Raw genomic sequence first — 24,214 nt, forward strand, 5'->3', positions numbered from 1 at the left:
GCTCCTTTTTAGGGTTCCGTACCCAAAGGGTAAAAACGGGACCCTATTACTAAGACTCCGCTGTCCGTCCGTCTGTCACCAGGCTGTATCTCACGAACCGTGATAGCTAGACAGTTGAAATTTTCACAGATGATGTATTTCTGTTGCCGCTATAACAACAAATACTAAAAACAGAATAAAATATTGATTTAAGTGGGGCTCCCATACAACAAACGTGATTTTTGACCGAAGTTAAGCAACGTCGGGCGGGGTCAGTACTTGGATGGGTGACCGTTTTTTTTGCTTGTTTTGCTCTATTTTTTGTTGATGGTGCGGAACCCTCCGTGCGCGAGTCCGACTCGCACTTGGCCGGTTTTTTTTTAATAATTATCAATGACTAATGACTACCCTCACAGTACCTATTCAGTTCGATGTACTTTAAACCATGTTCAATGGGAACAGAGTTGCTTTTTCTTTGTTTCGTTCGATTTTTAAACAAGGCACAATAAACTCTATTTCCTACCATTTAGGTTAAAATTTCAGTGGCAAATTTTGGATGTTTCGCTTATATGGCAGGGCCTTAGGAGGATCTACTATCAATGATCAGTGTCATTTCAGTATATAATCCAATGTCTGATTACGATGAGAAGATTCCAGAAGGTCATCAGCATCTTCCTCGCGTTGGCTTATGAAAGCCTGGGGTCCGCTTGGCAACGAATCCCAAGAATTGGCGTGGGCACTAGTTTTTATGAAAGCGACTGCCATCTGACCTTCCAAGCCAGAGGGGAATCTAGGCCCTTATTGAGATTAGTCCGGTTCCCTCACGATGTTTTCCTTCACCGAAAAGAGACTGGTAAATATCAAATGATATTTCGTACATAAGTTCCGAAAAACTCATTGGTACGAGCCGGGGTTTGAACCCGTGACCTCCGCTAGGCCACCAGCGCTTCTAGAAGGTCTCATTGTCAAACCACTGCCACATCTTCGGCTTGGTGTAGTCCAGCTCATACTCCTCGCATTTTTGTCCAGTTAACCTGTAAAGGAAAATAGACATTTGTAAATGGGTGACAAAATTGCTTATACGCGCTTACTCTGGAGACTTCAATAGTAGATTATACAACAAGGCAATACAAGTTATCGGTCCGAGCGTAAGGGCTCATTTAGACGATGCGAGAGCTCGCATGCGAGTTTCATTACATTGCGGGTTTTGATCGGTCGGTTGAATTGGGCGTAACCAACAGTCCGCAATGTGACTAAAATCGTATGCGTTTTCGCGCGCCGTCTAAATTAGCCCTAAACGAGAGCCGATACGAGTATAGGTCGAGAATAATAAACTTCGACTGTCCGATAATTGTCCGATTTATAAACTCTGCTTTTCACTTAGATTGCCAAGAAAATATGCAGAAATATCACATATTTAAGGTTATTTAACCGTATTTATTATTTAAAGAATAAAGAAATGAGTACTCAGGCACGCACACGCGGCGGCCGCCTGCAGCAATGGCAGTTTATGACAGGTTTTGGACTTTATTGATACGACAATAAGGATCATAATAGAAGATGATTTTACTTTATTATCAGACATAGGAATCCGTGGGGCAAATTTTCTTGACAGGTAGGGACTTCCTATATCGATAAACTCAATTATCGATGCTCGTTCTATATACTATGTGTATGTGTGACTGTGTGTGTATTTTTATTTATTTATTAAAGTACATCCGCATCACACAATATTATAACTTACGCTAAAAACAATTGAAAGGTAATAAATACTGTAAATACTGATATATATGACAATTATGGAGTACATAACATTGACTAATTATCGCATCGCAGTGAAATCAAACTTAACCTAAAAACTATACAATTAAAACTAAATCTAAAATCTAAAATTATACTAATTAACTACAAAACTACAAGAAACTACTACTATAAAACTACAAGGAATTTTGTTAAGTGCACACACAGCTTCGGCACACGGGCGCGTTTTCCGGGCGGGGCGTGAGCGGGAGGTGAGCGTTTTGTATGTAAAAGCGGCGCGCCCCGCTCACGCCGCTGTATTAGATTGAGAAGTATGAAAATAAAAGTGTGTAAAAATATATTTAACCTGGTTCTCCTAAGACAGCGCACGATGGGATGTGCCTTCCTAAAGCACTGTGGCCCCAGCACGTTGAAGTAGGTAAGCCCGATCTGAGCTGATATCAGAGAGTTGGTTTTCTTGAGGCACTCTCGGAATTTTGCGTCGCAGCTACAGTGTGATCTGGAATGAAAAGAAAAGATGGTTTAATTTACGATTTTAATTTTTACTATAGCTAGTAAAAATTAATTTAGCAACTACTCAACGATGAAGCCACTAAATGTTTCGGTCTCAGTACAAAATAAAGGCCTGTGCACATCGGTTGCGTGTGCGTGACGTGCACGTGCGCGTGCGGCGTTGTAGTAATACAGATCCTTATGAGAGACGGCACACCGCTTGCGTGACGTGTGCGTGTGCGGCTCCAACATCCAACAGTGCACGTCACGCACACGCAGCCGGTGTGCACAGGCCTTAAATCTGTAGAGTCGGGCCTAACTAATTCTACATGGCACTTACAATGACAAAGTGTGTCAATGCAATCATATAAAGTTTTTATGAAAGTATGGCGATTATAATGACACTCCCTCTTCTTCTTCTGCCTCTCTTTTGTTCTATTCAAGTCTGTAGCTTAGACGAAGTTTAAATCAAACGTATTTACGACCATCATATGATCCGAACCTACTTCGCCTTTGACAGTTGGCCCTTACTTGACCTAATACGGAAGCAAACGTAATATAATGAAATGACCACTCAAAGTGGCTCCAACAAGATAATTTTATGTCACAGTATGCACCTACGAGGGCAAAAGATATAATCAATAGTGTGACAGTTATATAATGACCCGGTTCATTATATAACTCGGTACGCTGACCGTAAAGAATTTTCATACCGAGACGAGTTGAGGTTATAATTGAAATAGTGCAACTTGAACTTGAGACAATATGAGTCACAGGCGAAGACACGCTCTCAATTTAAAACGACATGCTTAAATTACATGCAACTTGACATAAAGATTTACTTGACATTATATCTACGTTAGGTAGTTTTCTTTACTAAAAATTGTTGTACAAAGAAAATAAGGCGAGTAGAAGTATTTTAAGTAAAACCTCTTCTCGCTCTAATTTATTTGTATTACAATTTCTAGTAATGAAAACTAGTAACATAGATATTGTAAGTAAAGTAAGAACATAAGGTTACTTGAATGTTCATGTCAATTTTCATGTTATTTAGGAGTGTAATTCAATCAATTCATCAAATTCGTAAATTATCATGTTTTTTACATATTGACTAAAATTTAAACTAAAAATAAAAAAAAACCTACGCATTATGTAATTTTTTTTTATTTTATATCATAAATACCTTACATCATTTTTGAAAAGATAGTTACGCTCTGCTGGATCGATTTTTAACAAACATCGAAATCGGTCCAACCGTTCCACAGACAGACGATTGGCGTCAAATTTATAACACTCCTCTTTTTACTTCGTAGCGTAAAATAAAAGCGTAACTCGATTGTATGACGGCGACTAGGTTCGTACGAATCTTAATTAATCAGCATATGGGTATTAGTATATACCTAGATTCTTTTAAACGTTGATTACCTACCTACTAATATTACCGCTATTTCTCTTCACATCCCTGGGCCCCATGAGGACATAGACAGACATGACAACGGCAACAAGTGGTAGGTATTAATAAGTTGGTTCACGTGAGGAAGGAAGATTTTTAACAAACATCGAAATCGGTCCAACCGTTCCACAGACAGACGATTGGCGTCAAATTTATAACACTCCTCTTTTTACTTCGTAGCGTAAAATGAAAGCGTAACTCGATTGTATGACGGCGACTAGTTTCGTACGAGTCTTAATTAATCAGTATATGGGTATTAGTATATACCTAGATTCTAATAAACGTTGATTATTTTACCTACTAATATTACCGCTATTTCTCTTCACATCCCTGGGCCCCATGAGGACATATTTGACAATGGCAACAAGTGGTAGGTATTCATAAGTTGATTCACGTGAGGTAGGAAGATAGAAGGCTCAAGTTTCCTATGAGGGCAGCCTGACTTAAGATATGATCAATAGTGTAACAGTTACGTAACGATCCGGTACGTTATATAACTGCGCTGACAGCCGAGTAAGTACTCAATTAATGCGCGAGCGCAAAGGGAGTGGCATTCCAAGTTTAAAAATGTGATCTCAATTTGATATTTTACTCGCATCGAACATCACTCGTACTTATTAAGTGTTGGTGCAACTGTAGCCTTAACGCAGGAGTGGCGATGGCGGGACAGTATCACGCCCGCGAGATAGACTACCCGTCCCACTCTAATTAATATAGTTAGAGAAATATTTGGACTCTATTGGAGCGACATTTGAACTAGGCATTAAAAAAAGGATTGCAATGTGAATTCTGATATTGAATTAACACACTCGCAGTGCAGCTAGCTTGCATTATTATTTAGATATAAATCTCAAGTAAATTTGAGACTTTTAAAGTTCTAATGCCACATACCTCCAATACCTAATACCTGTCTTGGTAAGGATAAGTTTCTGACTTGTCCATTATATGGCTTATTATTGTATCAGAAATCAGAAATCAGAAATCAGAAATATTTATTGTATAAACTGTGTAGGTACAGGAAGTATAACTAGGTACATTTTTTGGCGAGTATCAACAGTTTTACCCTTTTATATGGCTTGTGCCTAGCGCAGGGAGTGGCACGACAGTATCTCGCCCGCATCGAACATCACTCGTACTTATTAAGTGTTGGTGCAACTGCAGCCTTAACGCAGGAGTTCATTTCAAGTCTCAAGTTAATTTGAGACTTTTAACCTTTTAACCGCCAGCAATTTTTGATCGAGCGTGCTCGTGTCGCCACCGATAGTAATTGTACCACGCAGAGTAAGGTTGGCATAGTTACGGGAGTTATAAGTGTGCTGTAAAAACCAAATCAGATCTTTGTCTTATTTATCAGACTGTGGCGAAATGAGCTGGATATGTAATGTCTTATATATCAGACTCTGGCGGTTAAAGGGTTAAAGTTCTAATGCCACACACCTCCAATACCTAATAGCTGTCTTGGTAAGGATAAGTTTCTGATTTGTCCATGCTCAGCGATTGGAATGACGCCTGCGCAGCGCACGCGCCGGTGAAAGCACGCCCCGGCTACTTGAGATTGAGATGAAATCTATACATCTCGCGTCGAATTATAGTCCCTATGAAAGTTTATTTATTATATATATTAGGGTCATTGCGCTAGTTTTCGTCCACCTCTAGTTTTCGTCCACTTGACGAAATTTGAATATAAACCTACATTGCATTTGGAGTTATTGCAATCCTTAATTCCTAAACAATTTATCTATCTACATAAAAAATATATTTTGCACGTGGCAAATTTAAAATTAAATATATTAGTTGCTAATCCGTGTAGTGGATAAAAACTAGAGACTTAGTTTTAAAGAAAATATTATCATAAAATGAAATACTATTGTCTCCAGGTGACTTTAATCATAAACATCTCAACATCCTAAATTATTACGAAATCCACTTCTTAATCAGCCCCTTCACATATTTTCGATTTTCTGTCATTTCTTTTGGTTCATCATCCGTAACCATCAGTACCCCACATTGTGAGGTTCCATTCACCATTGTAGCTGGGGCATCAGGTCCTAAATCTTTAAGGACCCCAAGCGTGTGCCAGGTATCCATATCTCCATGTGTAAAGACTACTTTAGTTACATTAGGTGTCAATCCTCCGTATTTCTTATTAGTCTTCGCTATTCCTTCGTCCATCTTTTTTTCGACATCGCCTTTAATAAAACCTTTGCACATCTTGAGCGTGAACTCCAATGGATTCCAGTGAACAAATGGCTGTTTCTCTGATGTTGTAGTTTCTTGGTAACCAAATTCTGTGCAAACTTGATGTATCCATGCAGCATATTCTAATTTTGTAAAATCTTGTGAACTAAAGTCAACATTATTACAACCGTCCCCAACAAACATAGTCTGTTTTAAGTTATCCAGTGACAATTTTTCGTTAGAACTAAAGTAAGTGTCGCAGACAACTTTCACAATGTGTGGCGATGTGTATGCTGCAGTGCCTTTAAGAAGTCTGTAAACGATCTGATAAAAGAAGAATTGTTGGTTTTCTAAAACCGTCATATCGTTGTTTGGGCAAATATTCCATTCTAATTTTAGATCTTCAATTCCATTTGCGCTCTTCAATTGTTTCTCGCATCTTTTAAACGTCTTTTCCATATTTCTCAAACAGGTTTCAGGTCCGTATTTACCGAAAGCATAACGAACGATGTCTAAATATTCGTGAAAGTTTTTTTTGGCTAAGACTGGAGCGCTGCTGGCGACTGCTGCATCAACTAAGTCAGGATGCAGTTCCCTCATCCAAGCTGCAAGATTTCCTGCATACCATCCACCAATCACCACCACCTTCGATGATTTGAATTTAGAATCCGATTTCAGCATTTTTATCAAACTTACCAGGTCTGCCAGCGCTTGCTCAGCATTTAAAAACTTATAGTATTCAACCACGTCACTATTTTTAACATCGGGCAAACTCTTTCCATAATATCTGTGTTCCATGGCAAATAATGCTCCATTAGTTTCTCTGGCTAATTGAGCCATCAAAAATATGCCCACGTTCGCTATGATACCTTCTGTAATCGGCATTGGTCCACCAATGAATACATAGATAGGTGTATTCGATTTCCATAGCTCGAGATTCTCGAAGTATCTTATTTTGAATGTCCTTTTTTCTTTTGCATCAAAGTGATCTAACGGTTGTTTAATCCATTTCTCATTTATTGTACTCAAATCATGCTGAGCAACGTGAAAAGTCATCAGGTGGTGGAAATTACTTGTAATTGCTGTAGTAGAAGCTATTAGCAAAGATATTACGCATAAGTAACGCATAATTATGGGTTTTAGAATCGTTACCTACTTTCAAATAAAACAGTATTACTTACTAATAAATATAAGTATTGCTTAATGTGTCTTATTATTATATATAATCCATTTAAACATTTAAATACACGTGTCACTTATAAATTCCAAAAGTAAAAACCATACACTAGTATTTAAAACATGAAGACTGATAGTTTTAACAAAGCCACGTTTCCCCTATTGTGCATCTACACAATTTTAAACTTGCAAACTTGTACACGTGGTCATAACACGAATAACCACGTAGGTGTATAGCCTCCTGGCAACAGGGTTTCAAAATTTGCTAGGTTAATTTAAACTTTGTCAAATTGATATAGAGTCGATACTTAGTTGTGGCTTATTCACTACGTGAAGGAACGCAGGTCGTCAGTAGGATAGATAATTATTAAAATTCTTTGTGATAAGAATAAAGTTAAAGTGTCCAAAGTATTGATGACATTCCTAGTTTTATATTTGTAATTAATATTGGAATTTGTAAACACGTGTAACTTTGTATAAATAAACGGAGCTTTACTAGTATTAATCACCATTTTAAAGTGTTTTCTGCTAATAAAGAAGACATTTCAGCGATCATGCATTACTTGTGTATGATCACTTTGCTGATTGCTTCTGCAACGGCATTCACAAGTAATTTAAACCAATTTTTGCTAAATTTAGACCTGCCTCCGACGGATTTGAGTTCAGTAGATGAGAAATGGTTTGAACAACCGCTAGATCATTTTGATTCAAAGGAAAAAAAGACAATCAAATTGAGGTACTTCGAGAATCTACATTTCTGGAAGCCGAATGCACCAATCTTCGTATTCCTTGGTGGTGAAGGGCCACAGGATCCGAGGTGGATAGCTTCAAACTATGATTTTTTTTTGACAGTTAAAATGGCGAAAGAAACGCATGGGGCTATGTTTGCTACAGAACATAGATATTACGGTAAGAGTTTGCCAGATATTCCAAAAGATAATACAATTGAATACTTTAAGTTTCTGAGCTCTCATCAAGCGCTGGAAGATTTGGCAAGTTTAATAAAAAAGCTGAAATCGCACTCTAAGTACAAGTCATCGAAGGTGGTCGTGGTGGGTGGATCGTATTCCGGAAATCTTGCAGTTTGGCTGAGAGAACAACACCCTGAGCTGGTGGATGCAGCCCTCTCCAGCAGTGCTCCTGTCCTCGCCAAAAAAGACTTTAAAGAATACCTAGACACTGTTCGTTACACGTTCGGTAAATACGGGACTGATGACTGCCTAGCTAAAATCGAAAAGCGCTTTAAAGATGCTGAAGATTTATTAAAGACTCCAGAAGGAAGAGAAGAACTGAAGAAAAAATATAATATATGCCCAGAAAATGACTTGACGGTGTTAGAAAATCAACAATTATTCTTTTATTGGCTAGAGTATACTCCATTAAAGCTTTTTTCACAATATGGTTTGCCTTTTCAAGTTAAGGCCGTGTGCAGAGATTACATGTATAGACATATCCAGCGTGAAATTAAGCCTATTTGGCGCAATGGTTGTAATAACGTTGACTTTAAATCTTACCATTGGACTCAAGTTGAGGCCGCCCCTTGGATATATCAAACTTGCACAGAATTTGGCTATGAGCAAACTACATCGTCAGAGAAACAACCTTTCGTACACTGGAATCCATTAGAGTTTTTACTAAAGTTCTGCGAAGGTTTTGTTAAGGGAGATATCGAAAAGACAATAGACGAGGGGGTAGCGAAGACAAACAAAAGATACGGGGGGTTGACTCCAAATGTAACCAAGGTAGTGTTCACTCATGGTGATATGGATCCTTGGCACACTCTTGGAGTGATTCAAGACTTAGGACCTGATGCCCCGGTCATAATGACAAACGGGACCTCACATTGCACGGTCCTGGGTGTTAAGCGTGGTGAACCAGAAGAAATGGAAAAAGTTCGAAAACACGTGAAAGAGCTTATCATGAAATGGATTTCTTAATAACCTGAGATTTTCATTAAAGTCGTAACTACGCATTGATAATGGTGTATTATTTTGCTATTTTTATTTCTCAATATGATTAGGAGACCGCATGGTTTATACGGGGTCCCTTTGTTTCCCATAAAGTTTTAAGTCATAATGTATTGTTTGTCATATTATCATCAGTCATAAAACTGAAACCGTTAACTTTTCAGGATTTTCGTAAGGATATCCTATTAAGGATAGGTTAAGTTAGGTTTGTTTTATGGCAGGCCTGAAAGTGACGCGTTTCTGAACCAAATGAATTATGACCAACGAAAATGCGGCTAACCAATACATTATGAAACATTAAAACTAGTTGGGAAACAATAGAGACCCGCTTTCTACACGGAGTTCTAATTATTGAATCTCCTCCCTCAATCTGTACTTTATAAACAGTAGCAATATGCAGAAATGATACTTTAGTATTTTTCATAATATCTAGACTCTAGAGTTTCTTATTAATTCAAGCTGGTTGTGTATGTAAGATAACGATTGGGGGCTCAGGTTCATATCCGGTGTTTCTGGCCCTTTCCTGGCCTATTCATCCGCTGCATAGTTTCCTCTGGATCCCCTATGCCCCTTTATCCATTGTACTATTACTTTCTTGCCTTCTTTGCTCACTTCAGTCAGATTCGATGACATTGCGTCGTGCGTTTTCCAAAGCTTATGTGTGTTCGATTTTTGATTGACAAATTGTTACCTAGTATCAAAACTCATAAGGTATTCATTTATTTGATTTAAAATCGCGCACAAATCGGATTGATTTGGTAAACACAACGACGATTGGAGTAGTAGTAGTATTACACATTTTTGGGCATGCAAGGGGAAGTTTATTACCATCGGAACAAGAAATAATGGCTCCTCTACACAATGGCTCAGCGCTGGACCAGCGAGATGGCTATGCGATGGTTGAGCACGCACTATGGAATGGGCCACGTGTAGAAGCATACGCAACATCGCTGGCCCACTACTTTAGATGTCCGGAAGAAAAACCGACACCGTGGCCATCCCACCGCACCAGAAGCCATCCGACACCACTACCCTCTCTGCACGCTGGCCCATATTAGTGGGCCACTATGATGGTATATCGTGTAGATAAAAGAAAGGAGGACAGAATGCAATTCTAAGCTTCTGAATGAAGTGACCCGATAACTCAACTACAACCGGTTGATGAGCCATGGCAACCTGTCAGAACTCTTGAGGTCGACAAAGTAGTCCGTACAATGACCAACAATAAAGCCACTGGTCCAGATGGCATACAATATCTAAAAGCTGAAGGACCTCGCTATATAGATCGAGTTTTCTCCCCCGAAAACCGCCATATAGCAAATCTCATCGAAATCGTTAGAGCCATTTCCGAGATCCCCGGAATTTATAAATAAATACAAGAATTGCTCGTTTAAAGGTATAAGAAAGATAAGGGCGACATACGACTCTGTGACAATTATAGGGTGATAAAACTGATCTCGCATACTTTTTAAATCTGGGAACGCGTTATCAACGATGGGCTTCGGGCACTAACAACAGTGTCTAAAAACCAATACGGATTCGTCCCCGGAAATTCAGCAACCGACGCACTGCATTCAATAGGTACGAATCCTAATGAAACACCACAGAGATAAAAAGAAGACCTGAATATTGTGTTTATCGATTTAGAGAAAGCTTTTGATCGCATTCCCAGACCGTTGATATGGCAAGCCCTAACAGCCCAGAAAATACCTGAAAGCTACATCGCAACCATTGCAGATATGTATGAAATGGTAAATACGAGGGTACGATGCCCAGCCGGAGTTAGTGCAAAGTTCAATATTAAGGTGGGAGTACACCAGGGCTCAGCACTTGGTCCGCTTCTGTTTAACCTCGTAATTGACTTTCTGACGTCCGGTTTTCGACAACCTACCCTGGTATATTCTCCACGCGGAAGATAATTAGATTAGATAAGATAGATAGACACAAAAGGATAAAACAAAGGCTTTCACTTAAAGATTGTCAACTTAACATTCGATCAGAAAGATGTGGTTTTAATCGAGAAGGATCCTGCAACCCTCCAATGTAAGCTTGATAGATGGATATCAGCTTTGGAAAAGGCAGGATTCCAGATAAATAGGCAAAGCCGGCCAGGTGCGAAACAGACTCGCCCACCGAGGGTTCCGTGCACTATTTTTCTTTTTTACCAATTTATGTGTTTTCAGATTTTTCCATGTATTTGTAGTATAAGACGACATAGGTCAACGAAAAGTACCCTATCGATTTTGATTCCCTTGAGAGAGTCGAAAAATACGTTTTTTGCGTCTCCAACGCTAAGGATTAGGAGAGCAGACCCTAAATAGTGATTATTCCCAAGGCCGGAGGAAGAAGAAGAAAACATTTTTGGGCATGCAAGGTTATAGGTACACGTCATACACGTGGTTGTAGCTCATATAACAGAGATTCAAAATTTGACAAGCTAAATTTTTAACTTTGTCATAGACATAGAGTCGAAACCTAATTCAAGCATAAATATGTACTACGTGTAGGACACACATGGTCAAGGTGTCTAGATAATTCTTCAAATTCTTTGTGATAAGAATAAAGTTAAAGTGTCCCGTATTGATAACATTCCTAGTTTTATATTTGTAATTAAAATTGGAATTTGTAAACACGTGTAACTTTGTATATATAAACGGAGCTTTACCAGTATTAATCATTATTTTCAAAGTGTTTTCTGCTAATAAAGAAGATATTTCAGCGATCATGCATTACTTGTGTATGATCACTTTGCTGATTGCTTCTGCAACGGCATTCACAAGTAATTTAAACCAATTTTTGCTAAATTTAGACCTGCCTCCGACGGATTTGAGTTCAGTTGATGAGAAATGGATGGAACAACCGCTAGATCATTTTGATTCAAAGGAAAAAAGAACAATCAAAATGAGGTACTTCGAGAATCTACAATTCTGGAAGCCGAATGCACCAATCTTTGTATTCCTTGGTGGTGAAGGGGAACAGGATCCGAGGTGGATAGCATCAAACTATGACTTTTTTTTGACAGTTAAAATGGCAAAAGAAACGCATGGGGCTCTCTTTGCTACAGAACATAGATATTACGGTAAGAGTTTGCCAGATATTTCAAAAGATAATACAATTGAATACTTTAAGTTTCTGAGCTCTCATCAAGCGCTGGAAGATTTGGCAAGTTTAATAAAAAAGCTGAAATCGACCTCCAAGTACAAGTCATCGAAGGTGGTCGTGGTGGGTGGATCGTATTCCGGAAATCTTGCGGTTTGGCTGAGAGAACTACATCCTGAGCTAGTGGACGCAGCCCTCTCCAGCAGTGCTCCTGTCCTCGCCAAAAAAGACTTTAAAGAATACCTAGACACAGTTACACGTTCAGTAAATACGGGACTGATGGCTGCCTGGATAAAATCGAAAAGCGCTTTAAAGATGATGAAGATTTATTAAAGACTCCAAAAGGAAGAGAAGAACTGAAGAAAAAATATAAAATATGCCCAGAGAATGATATGTCGGTGTTAGAAAATCAACAATTTTTCTTTAATTGGTTAGAGTATTATGAATTAATGGTTCATTCACAACGTGGTTTGCCTCATGATATTAAGGACTGGTGCATACATAATATTACGCATATCCAGCGTGAAATAAAGCCAATTTGGCGCGCTGATTGTCATAACGTTGATTTTAAATCTTACAATTGGACTCAAGATAAGGCCGCCCCTTGGATATATCAAACTTGCACAGAATTTGGCTATGGGCAAACTACATCGTCAGAGAAACAACCTTTCGTACACTGGAATCCATTAGAGTTTTATCTAAAGTCCTGCAAAGGTTTTGTTAAGGGAGATATCGAAAAGACAATAGACGAGGGGGTAGCGAAGACAAACAAAAGATACGGGGGGTTGACTCCAAATGTAACCAAGGTAGTGTTCACTCATGGTGATATGGATCCTTGGCACACTCTTGGAGTGATTCAAGACTTAGGACCTGATGCCCCGGTCATAATGACAAACGGGACCTCACATTGCACGGTCCTGGGTGTTAAGCGTGGTGAACCAGAAGAAATGGAAAAAGTTCGAAAACACGTGAAAGAGCTTATCATGAAATGGATTTCTTAATAACCTGAGATTTTCATTAAAGTCGTAACTACGCATTGATAATGGTGTATTATTTTGCTATTTTTTTTTTCAATATGATTAGGAGACCGCATGGTTTATACGGGGTCCCTTTGTTTCCCATAAAGTTTTAAGTCATAATGTATTGTTTGTCATATTATCATCAGTCATAAAACTGAAACCGTTAACTTTTCAGGATTTTCGTAAGGATATCCTATTAAGGATAGGTTAAGTTAGGTTTGTTTTATGGCAGTCCTGAAAGTGACGCGTTTCTGAACCAAATGAATTATGACCAACGAAAATGCGGCTAACCAATACATTATGACTTAAAACTAGTTGGGAAACAATAGAGACCCGGTTTCTACACGGAGTTCTAATTATTGAATCTCCTCCCTCAATCTGTACTTTATAAACAGTAGCAATATGCAGAAATGATACTTTAGTATTTTTCATAATATCTAGACTCTAGAGTTTCTTATTAAATCGATAATACAAAGTAATTAAACGTACTAGTGCTCGACACCCTGCTGTCACCTCTATTGATAATGACTTAAGCTTCAAGAAGACCGCGTCGCGCTGGGACCAGAACGTTTACCTTACATGTTATGTATACTTACTTTAGAATATAACACACGATATTGTTCAAGCTGGTTGTGTATGTAAGATAACGATTGGGGGCTCAGGTTCATATCCGGTGTTTCTGGCCCTTTCCTGGCCTATTCATCCGCTGCATAGTTTCCTCTGGATCCCCTATGCCCCTTTATCCATTGTACTATTACTTTCTTGCCTTCTTTGCTCACTTCAGTCAGATTCGATGACATTGCGTCGTGCGTTTTCCAAAGCTTATGTGTGTTCGATTTTTGATTGACAAATTGTTACCTAGTATCAAAACTCATAAGGTATTCATTTATTTGATTAAAATCGCGCACAAATCGGATTGATTTGGTAAACACAACGACGATTGGAGTAGTAGTAGTATTACACATTTTTGGGCATGCAAGGGGAAGTTTATTACCATCGGAACAAGAAATAATGGCTCCTCTACACAATGGCTCAGCGCTGGACCAGCGAGATGGCTATGCGATGGTTGAGCACGCACTATGGAATGGGCCACGTGTAGAAGCATACGCAACATCGCTGGCCCACTACTTTAGATGTCCGGAAGAAAAACCGACACCGTGGCCATCCCACCGCACCAGAAGCCATCCGACACCACTACCCTCTCTGCACGCTGGCCCATATTAGTGGGCCACTATGATGGTCTATCGTGTAGAGGAGCCATAAAAGAAAGGAGGACAGAATGCAATTCTAAGCTTCTGAATGAAGTGACCCGATAACTCAACTACAACCGGTTGATGAGCCATGGCAACCTGTCAGAACTCTTGAGGTCGACAAAGTAGTCCGTACAATGACCAACAATAAAGCCACTGGTCCAGATGGCATACAATATCTAAAAGCTGAAGGACCTCGCTATATAGATCGAGTTTTTTCCCCCGAAAACCGCCATATAGCAAATCTCATCGAAATCGTTACAGCCATTTCCGAGATCCCCGGAATTTATAAATAAATACAAGAATTGCTCGTTTAAAGGTATAAGAAAGATAAGGGCGACATACGACTCTGTGACAATTATAGGGCGATAAAACTGATCTCGCATACTTTTTAAATCTGGGAACGCGTTATCAACGATGGACTTCGGGCACTAACAACAGTGTCTAAAAACCAATACGGATTCGTCCCCGGAAATTCAGCAACCGACGCACTGCATTCAATAGGTACGAATCCTAATGAAACACCACAGAGATAAAAAAGAAGACCTGAATATTGTGTTTATCGATTTAGAGAAAGCTTTTGATCGCATTCCCAGACCGTTGATATGGCAAGCCCTAACAGCCCAGAAAATACCTGAAAGCTACATCGCAACCATTGCAGATATGTATGAAATGGTAAATACGAGGGTACGATGCCCAGCCGGAGTTAGTGCAAAGTTCAATATTAAGGTAGGAGTACACCAGGGCTCAGCACTTGGTCCGCTTCTGTTTAACCTCGTAATTGACTTTCTGACGTCCGGTTTTCGACAACCTACCCTGGTATATTCTCCACGCGGAAGATAATTAGATTAGATAAGATAGATAGACACAAAAGGATAAAACAAAGGCTTTCACTTAAAGATTGTCAACTTAACATTCGATCAGAAAGGTGTGGTTTTAATCGAGAAGGATCCAGCAACCCTCCAATGTAAGCTTGATAGATGGATATCAGCTTTGGAAAAGGCAGGATTCCAGATAAATAGGCAAAGCCGGCCAGGTGCGAAACAGACTCGCCCACCGAGGGTTCCGTGCAAATTTAACTATTTTTCTTTTTTACCAATTTATGTGTTTTCAGATTTTTCCATGTATTTGTAGTATAAGACGACATAGGTCAACGAAAAGTACCCTATCGATTTTGATTCCCTTGAGAGAGTCGAAAAATACGTTTTTTGCGTCTCCAACGCTAAGGATTAGGAGAGCAGACCCTAAATAGTGATTATTCCCAAGGCCGGAGGAAGAAGAAGAAAACATTTTTGGGCATGCAAGGTTATAGGTACATGTCATACACGTGGTTGTAGCTCATATAACAGAGTTTCAAAATTTGACAAGCTAAATTTTTAACTTTGTCATAGACATAGAGTCGAAACCTAATTCAAGCATAAATATGTACTACGTGTAGGACACACATGGTCAAGGTGTCTAGATAATTCTTCAAATTCTTTGTGATAAGAATAAAGTTAAAGTGTCCCGTATTGATAACATTCCTAGTTTTATATTTGTCATTAAAATTGGAATTTGTAAACACGTGTAACTTTGTATATATAAACGGAGCTTTACCAGTATTAATCATTATTTTTAAAGTGTTTTCTGCTAATAAAGAAGATATTTCAGCGATCATGCATTACTTGTGTATGATCACTTTGCTGATTGCTTCTGCAACGGCATTCACAAGTAATTTAAACCAATTTTTGCTAAATTTAGACCTGCCTCCGACGGATTTGAGTTCAGTTGATGAGAAATGGATTGAACAACCGCTAGATCACTTTGATTCAAAGGAAAAAAGAACAATCAAAATGAGGTACTTCGAGAATCTACAATTCTGGAAGCCGAATGCACCAATCTTCGTATTCCTTGGTGGTGAAGGGGAACAGGATCCGAGGTGGATAGCATCAAACTATGACTTTTTTTTGACAGTTAAAATGGCAAAAGAAACGCATGGGGCTCTCTTTGCTACAGAACATAGATATTACGGTAAGAGTTTGCCAGATATTTCAAAAGATAATACAATTGAATACTTTAAGTTTCTGAGCTCTCATCAAGCGCTGGAAGATTTGGCATGTTTAATAAAAAAGCTGAAATCGAATTCCAAGTACAAGTCATCAAAGGTGGTCGTGGTGGGTGGATCGTATTCCGGAAATCTTGCAGTTTGGCTGAGAGAACTACACCCTGAGCTGGTGGACGCAGCCCTCTCTAGCAGTGCTCCTGTCCTCGCCAAAAAAGACTTTAAAGAATACCTAGACACTGTTCGTTACACGTTCGGTAAATACGGGACGGATGGTTGCCTACATAAAATCGAAAAGCACTTTAAAGATGATGAAGATTTATTAAAGACTCCAATAGGAAGAGAAGAATTGAAGAAAAAATATAATATATGCCCAGAAAATGATATGACGGTGTTAGAAAATCAACAATTTTTCTTTCTTTTTATAGAGTATTCTGAATTAATGTTTTATTCACAACATGGTTTGCCTCATGATATTAAAGACTGGTGCAGAGATAATACGCATATTCAGCGTGAAATAAAGCCAATTTGGCGCGATGATTGTAATAACGTTGACTTTAAATCTTACAATTGGACTCAAGAGAGATCAGCCGCATGGATATATCAAACTTGCACAGAATTTGGCTATGAGCAAACGACATCGTCAGAGAAACAGCCTTTTGTCCACTGGACTCCGTTAGAGTTTTATCTAAAGTTCTGCAAAGGTTTTGTTAAGGGAGATATTGAAAAGACAATAGACGAGGGGGTAGCAAAGACAAACAAAAGATACGGAGGGTTGACACCAAATGTAACCAAAGTAGTGTTCACTCATGGTGATATGGATCCTTGGCACACTCTTGGAGTGCTTCAAGACTTAGGACCTGATGCTCCGGTCATAATGACAAACGGGACTTCACATGGCATGGTACTGGGTATTGTCGATGGTGAACCAGATGAAATGAAAAAAGATCGAAAACATGTGATAGAGATTATCATGAAATGGATTTCCCAATAACCGAAGATTCTCATTAATGTCGTAATTAAGCATTTGTTGTGGTTTTTTTATTTTGCTATTTTTCTGATAAAAATGTTGTGTGATGTAATTAATGGATGGCCCCTAGTGTGCAAAACGTTCAAGTTGATAAACAAAGCCAAATCCATAATGCTCGTGCGACTAGTACACGTTGATGTCAAATTCTTCTCCAACACCACGGGGACAACGCCGTCCTCGAAACGTCGGTGGTAAATTTAAAAACTTATAGCGTTATTCATAAACGGCTGCTAACTTAATCGGTTGATGATCGTCGTTTGTCCCTATCCGTCTTTATGCCATAGAGAGGGACAAACAACGATCATCAGCTGATTAACTTAGCAAACGTTTATGAATAACGCCCTTAATGTATGTAATGCATTAATTAAAGTCACTGATGCAACCGCGGATGCCGCTGTCGGATGCAAGTCTGATTTCTTAATTATCGATTCCGTTCTAGAACAACTATTTTACCTTTGCCTGCTGCCGTTCACTACCACTACGTGGCTGGTGTCCTGATGCTTGTTATAGCAAGAGGAAATGGAAAGTGGTAGCCTCCTTCTGCGAAGAAGTCATGTCGCAGAAGGAGGCGGAGAGGGAACGAGAAGCGGCTGCTGTCGCAAGCGGCAGGGTCGAAGGCGGAGAGCGTATGCTCGCCTCGAGCCCTAGTAGGGCCAGCGGGTACTGGACCCGCATTGCACGGCCCCATACATCGTCTTGAGGTCAAGCATTTCTGTGCCCCCTCCATTGTGAGGGCGTCGACAGGCCGGGGCTGCCGAAGGGCGCTGTGGTGGAATGTTATCGATCCCAGTGCTCTCAGAACGGCAAAGAGGGTGAAATGCCGTAGTGGCTGGTTTCCTAATGTCACAGAATAAATAATAGTACTAAGTACAGAAGACTCACTCTCTAACAAAACGCGTCTGTTACGATCAGCACAGATATGGCCGCTAGGTGGCGACAGCGCCACGCGCGGCTTATGGCTTTCCCCAAAATTGGGGCCGAACGGATGTACTTTTAGCTACCTGTAGCAAAGCGACGAAATCGCGGAGTGAGACACGCCTGCTCATGTGCCCTCAATGTGCGCGGGGGTTCACCTCGACGATCAAAGTCGGCCATCTTCGGGCGCACGAGCGCCGTACTAACTAGGAGTCGAAGTGGTCGAAATCGGCCGGAAGGATCGTCATCATCACTATAATGAGTATTGCAAACTCAAACTGATTATATTTTAAATAATGACATAATATGATTGAAAACCAAAACACCGTTCGTCATTAAATTGGTTGACTGGTAGAGAATGCCACAAGGCATTAAGTCCGCCTTTTGTACTTTTTATATGTGCAATAAAGTTTAAAATAAACAAAATCAAACACCATTCCGTACTTTCTCTATTAGTTGGTTGTTGAAAGTACATGCAGCGATAAAAGCTTGTATCAAAAATGACATTTTTGAGAAAGAACTTATTTAATTTGCTGTTAGTACATCACATATATCCGAGCGTCCAAGGTGCTCAAAAACATATCTGAACAGGCTTTGTTTAGATATTTATGAACAACTTGGCCGCTCCGATATATCTGATGGCGACTGATATGTACCTACTATACCTAGTTGGCCCATTCCAATCTCTATAACTGTATCTGTTTAGTTAGCAACCAATCATTATATAACCTTACGGAATTACGGATGTTATACAACGGTTCCGTCCGGATTTCCACCATAATTGTCCCTCCGTCTGTCCGTGTAACAATTATGTATGGGATTTCCTTGACGGAGTTAAGCGTGATGTTTGAGGCTTAACTTGGGTATTTTATATGTAAATGATGATGAATTTAAAACTAAACACAAACAACAGAAATACTTTTTTTACCACACCAGCTGGTAAAGGCTCTCTTGATAATAAAACTGCATTTTATTCACATGTGAGGAAAAGTAAACAAATGCAAATATTGAGTTGTTTTCTTATGTTGGCTGGTAGAATTGACTTTTTAATGATGATTTTGAATGATAAATATTTAATATAACATTAATTTTGAGTCGATTTGCTTTGATTTTGTTTGATATTTTACAGTTAGTATTTTCGTTGTGTTGGTGTGATGAAAAATGTTGTGTTACACTCGGTGGCAAATTTTTTTTAACCCTTGAAACCCTCGCAACGCTCAAGATTCCACTTTTCGAACCACTCGCCACGCTCGTGCTTATTTGTAATTGCTCTACAGAAGCGATGAGTAAAGTGATCAAACAAATAAAGTTAAAGTACTTAAGTATAGTTATTCTAAACAAATTCTAAAATAAAATACTAATAATAATTATGAATATAAAACTAGGAATGTCGATACGCAAGAATCTATAATTTTATTTTTATCGCCAGATTGTGTAGTGTTATCTATACACCGTAATACTATTATTAATTCTGTGCTACAACGGGCTAAAAAAAATACGTATATGAATTTATAGGTTTACCATATCTCTGAACGACATGTCCGATCCATATCGTTTCAATATCTAATATTTGGCGTATCTTATTGTTCGAATACGGCTGTTATAATCGATCATTACTTCACTAGGTAACAAGCATCCGACGGCGGCGTCCGCGGTTGCCACATGCGTTTAACCATACAATTATCATACGCGTTCATCCAATGCCGTGTTAGCAACATCTTTGCTAACTTTGCATACATAAAGGATTTTTTTTGTATTTTTAGGGTTCGGTACTTCGGTACCATGGAAAAAAACGGAACCCTTATAGGATCACTCGTGCGTCTGTCTGACTGTCTGCTGAGAGTTGGTCAGAACCAATGAATAATCTAAGGGCTGATTTAGACGGCGCGCGAACTCGCGTGCGATATTAGTTACATTGCGTACTGTTGGTTACGTCCAATTCAACCGACCGATCAAAAGCCGCAATGTAATGAAACTTACATGCGAGTTCGCGCACCGTCTAAATGAGCCCTAAGTTTGTGACCTCGAGCGCCGAACGCAATTTTGTCAAAAATCGACAAAACCGTTTGTCAAACTTCGATATTTTTTAGATTTGGGTGATTATAGTCTTTTATCTACACACATATGTCATTAGTGCTCTATAATGCGTTCAGAAACCGTAGGAAATGTCAAGCTTTATTACAACCAATTTTACTATGAGAACTTTCTTATCTGTAGTAGTAGGAAAATTTGTACTTTAATGTACGAGTACATAGGTAACGTTATAGATTTTTGTAAGGTTATGAGTTTAAATTTGGAACAGCAGTCAAAACTCAAGTGGATTTCTATTCTAGTATCCATAGATATTAAAACCGACCGGTCTGGTCTAGTGGGTAGTGACCCTGCCTGTGAAGCCGCGGTCCTGGGTTCGAATCCCAGTAAGGGCATTTATTTGTGCGATGAGCACAGATATTTGTTCCTGAGTCATGGTTGTTTTCTATGTATTTAAGTATTTGTATATTATATATATCGTTGTCTGAGTACCCACAACACAAGCCTAGAGCTTACCGTGGGGCTTAGTCAATTTGTGTAAAAATGTCCTCTAATATTTATTTATTTATTTAAAAGAGTTATCGATACGAAACGTCAATTTAGTATGTTTTTTAATATAAACCGCACGATATTTGATCTCGAGTGACATGAGAATAGGGACTTCATTCTTTTGTCTAGGAATTAAAAAAAACTACGGATGTGTGACATGCGTGAAAAAAGTTTTCATTCGCCGCCATTTGACGTACAGTTTATCTTTTAGTTAGTTTTAAATATGTGTTTAGATAACTTTATCTGCAGTGTATGTAACTGTACATAATTAGGCATTAAAACACTCGTGTGATCCTTTTAAGAAACTCACTGAGGTTCGTTTCTTAAACCCACACTCGTATTTTAATGCCTCTCATTATGTAGCAGTCACATAAACTACTATTAGACTAGTTTTTGATTCCTTTTCAGGACGTTTTTAAACTATACTAGATTTGCTACAATACGAGACTAGAATTGTCTCTGTACCTAGATCTAATACCTAGTTTCTGAGATAAAGCCTTACAAGAGTAATATTTTTTTCGATCTTCAATTGATTTTGAACTTGAGTATGTAAATATGTAAGTACTTTTGTCTCAGGCGATGCCGCTTGGCACGATTGCTCCTAAGGTCAAACAAAGCTGATTTGGTCCGGTAGCCACGAGATTGTACACAAGCGCTAAATGTATAAATTTACTAGATAATAAGTACCTATAGGTAGGTACTTATATCTACTCCACACGCCTCAGGTGGGCCATTTTATTTAAAGTTGTCCCTAACCCTACACTTTTTTTTTTCAAAATTGGGATTTTTTATGTCATTTCTGCTCAGAATCATGAGCTCTTTTGATCCTAATAGGAGAAGAGTGTCCCAAAATTCCATAAATTTTTCGATCTTTCCATTCCGTGACCGTCAATGAAAAATGGTAACGGAATGGGAAAAACCTTGGGACACTTTTTTTCTCTTATTAGGATAGAAAGATCTCGTGATTCTGAGTTGAAGTAACATAGAAATTCACAAATTTAAAAAAAAGTGTAGTGGACAACTTTAAATAGGCCCAGGTCCAAACGCAAGTGTTGCCTTTCTTAACATTTCCACGCAGTACCTATGCACATGCACCATTGCACTCGTTGCAACGTATACAATCTAACAGCTATTGGTATAGCATTACCACAGTAAATAGTAAATACTAAATAGATATTGAATTGCAAACTTGTCTTTCTTGACATCATGCTTGACATATGCATCATTGCACATTGTATGCAACATGGCTCGGAAATCTCGGAATATTACTACAGACATATCTCATAATAGACGCGCATGTTACGCATAAGTGCAAAAGTTGTTTTTCTTCACATTTCTACTCAGAATGCATTATTGCACATTGAATACAACATGATTAACATTACATTCAACTAGGGAACAAATCAAATTATTTTATGATATATTTAGGTATTTTATTTTTTGCCGTAACCCCATTTGCACCCACTAACCCGGAGTTAAGCGGATAAACCGTTAACCTAGTGTCAAATTGTACTGGTAACCATGGTAACTTCAGGTTTACCCCGGGTTAGTGGAATGGTGCAAGTGAGCCTTAAAGTTAGTCAAAGGCGACAACTACAACTACATGGCAACAATTTTTGAATGTTTTTTTTTGAGCTTTATTTTATTTTATTTTTAATATTCCATGTCGCACTGTAGTTTTATCTTCACAACACTTGAATCCTAAGACCCATCACGTTTAAATATCTTTTATTTCGACATACAATATCGCAACTTTAAGCACAAGGTCAAAAATGGTCCTCGGCACCTTAATATCCCTTTTCTGGGGCAACGAAATAAAATGCCATATCGTAATGTTTTGTAATAATGTTTTTGTACTTATGGTTCATGATTTTACATTTGTAGTTCGTTTGACTACGTGATTTTAAAAATATGGCCGAAACATCATCACCTACTTGTTTGCCACCATCACCGGTTACGCTAACTGTTACAGTACGAACCCAAAAAGCGGTAAAATGGTATAAGTAAGTATGCCGCTTTCAATAAGATCTTCTTTCAATTTTTCCTCGCGTTATCCCGGCGTTTCGCCACGACTTATGGGATCCTGGGGTCCGCTTGGCAACTAATCCCGACAATTGGCGTAGGCACTAGTAGTAAACCTCAGATAAAATATGATCAAAATCTTTTATGATTAGAATCTTTCGAAAGGGCCCTTCAAGTCCATAATGTATAGTCAAGACTAACATTGCAATATACCTACGCTTACAAATTGACGAGAGAAACGTGATTAGTTGCCAAATACTTACGTTATATCTGCTAAATGCAATCTCTGGCATTTATTTGTATAGATGTTTAAGAGCCTCAAAAGTGACTTGACACTTATTTACGTACACTTATGTGTTAGTACAGTCGTCATCAGATATATCGGAGCGGCCAAGGTGCTCACAACTATCTGAACACGCCTCTGTCAACTATTACTTATTCTGTGCCTGTTGTCAAGGCGTTAGATTGTGTGTTCAGATATTTTTGAGCACCTTGGCCGCTTCGATATATCCGATGGCGAGTGTACTTGTTGATAAAAATATTATTTGGTTGCTAAAAGTGACAATTTACTTTTTATATCACCTATTCGAAAAAGAGCTTTTTTTTCGCTAGGAGGGATCAAAATGGCACTTTTCTTACCTGCTTCTTGGCAATTTTTTTGGATAATGAAAATGAAAATGATTTCCTCATCGGTGATGTGAAAAGCAGTATGTGTCACATGGTAGCAAACATTTTTAGGGTTCCGTACCCAAAGGCTAAAAACGGGCCCCTATTACTAAGACTCCGTTGTCCGTCCGTTCGTCCGTCCGTCCGTCTGTCACCAGGCTGTATCTCAGGAACCGTGATAGCTAGACAGTTGAAATTTTCACAGATGATGTATTTCTGTTGCCGCTATAACAACAAATACTAAAAACAGAATAAAATAAAGATTTAAGTGGGGCTCCCATACAACAAATGTGATTTTTGACCGAAGTTAAGCAACGTCGGGCGGTACAGTACTTGGATGGGTGACCGTTTTTTTGCTTGTTTTTTTTGCCTGTTTTACTCTATTTTTTGTTGATGGTGCGGAACCCTCCGTGCGCGAGTCCGACTCGCACTTGGTCGGTTTTTTTACACCTTGGGAGTTAGCACTTGAATCTAGGGCTTGCATTCCGGAATTCCGGAATTTCGAAATTCCGGAATCTCGGATAAATTTTCCGATATTACAATTCCGGAATTGCGACCACTGAATATCGAAAATTCCGGAATTGGA

General features: G+C 38.9%; 1 protein-coding gene and 1 pseudogene across 1 annotated transcript in view; one reads left to right on the forward strand and one right to left on the reverse strand.

The window, feature by feature from the left end:
• Positions 1–928: 928 nt before the first annotated feature.
• The window catches only part of LOC134657940 (uncharacterized), a 60,213-nt gene continuing 36,927 nt past the window's right edge, over positions 929–24,214 (reverse strand). Inside the window, exons 5-6 of the mRNA XM_063513539.1 lie at positions 2,087–2,239; positions 929–1,013 (exon numbers count right to left, since the gene is read on the reverse strand). Of these exons, the coding sequence (XP_063369609.1) occupies positions 929–1,013; positions 2,087–2,239 (238 nt within the window). The remainder of the gene's footprint in view (positions 1,014–2,086; positions 2,240–24,214) is intronic.
• Positions 11,709–13,148, forward strand: LOC134657891 (putative serine protease K12H4.7; annotated as a pseudogene).

This window comes from Cydia amplana, chromosome 21 (genome assembly GCF_948474715.1).
Source record: "Cydia amplana chromosome 21, ilCydAmpl1.1, whole genome shotgun sequence".
NCBI classification, from domain to species: Eukaryota; Metazoa; Arthropoda; class Insecta; order Lepidoptera; family Tortricidae; genus Cydia; species Cydia amplana.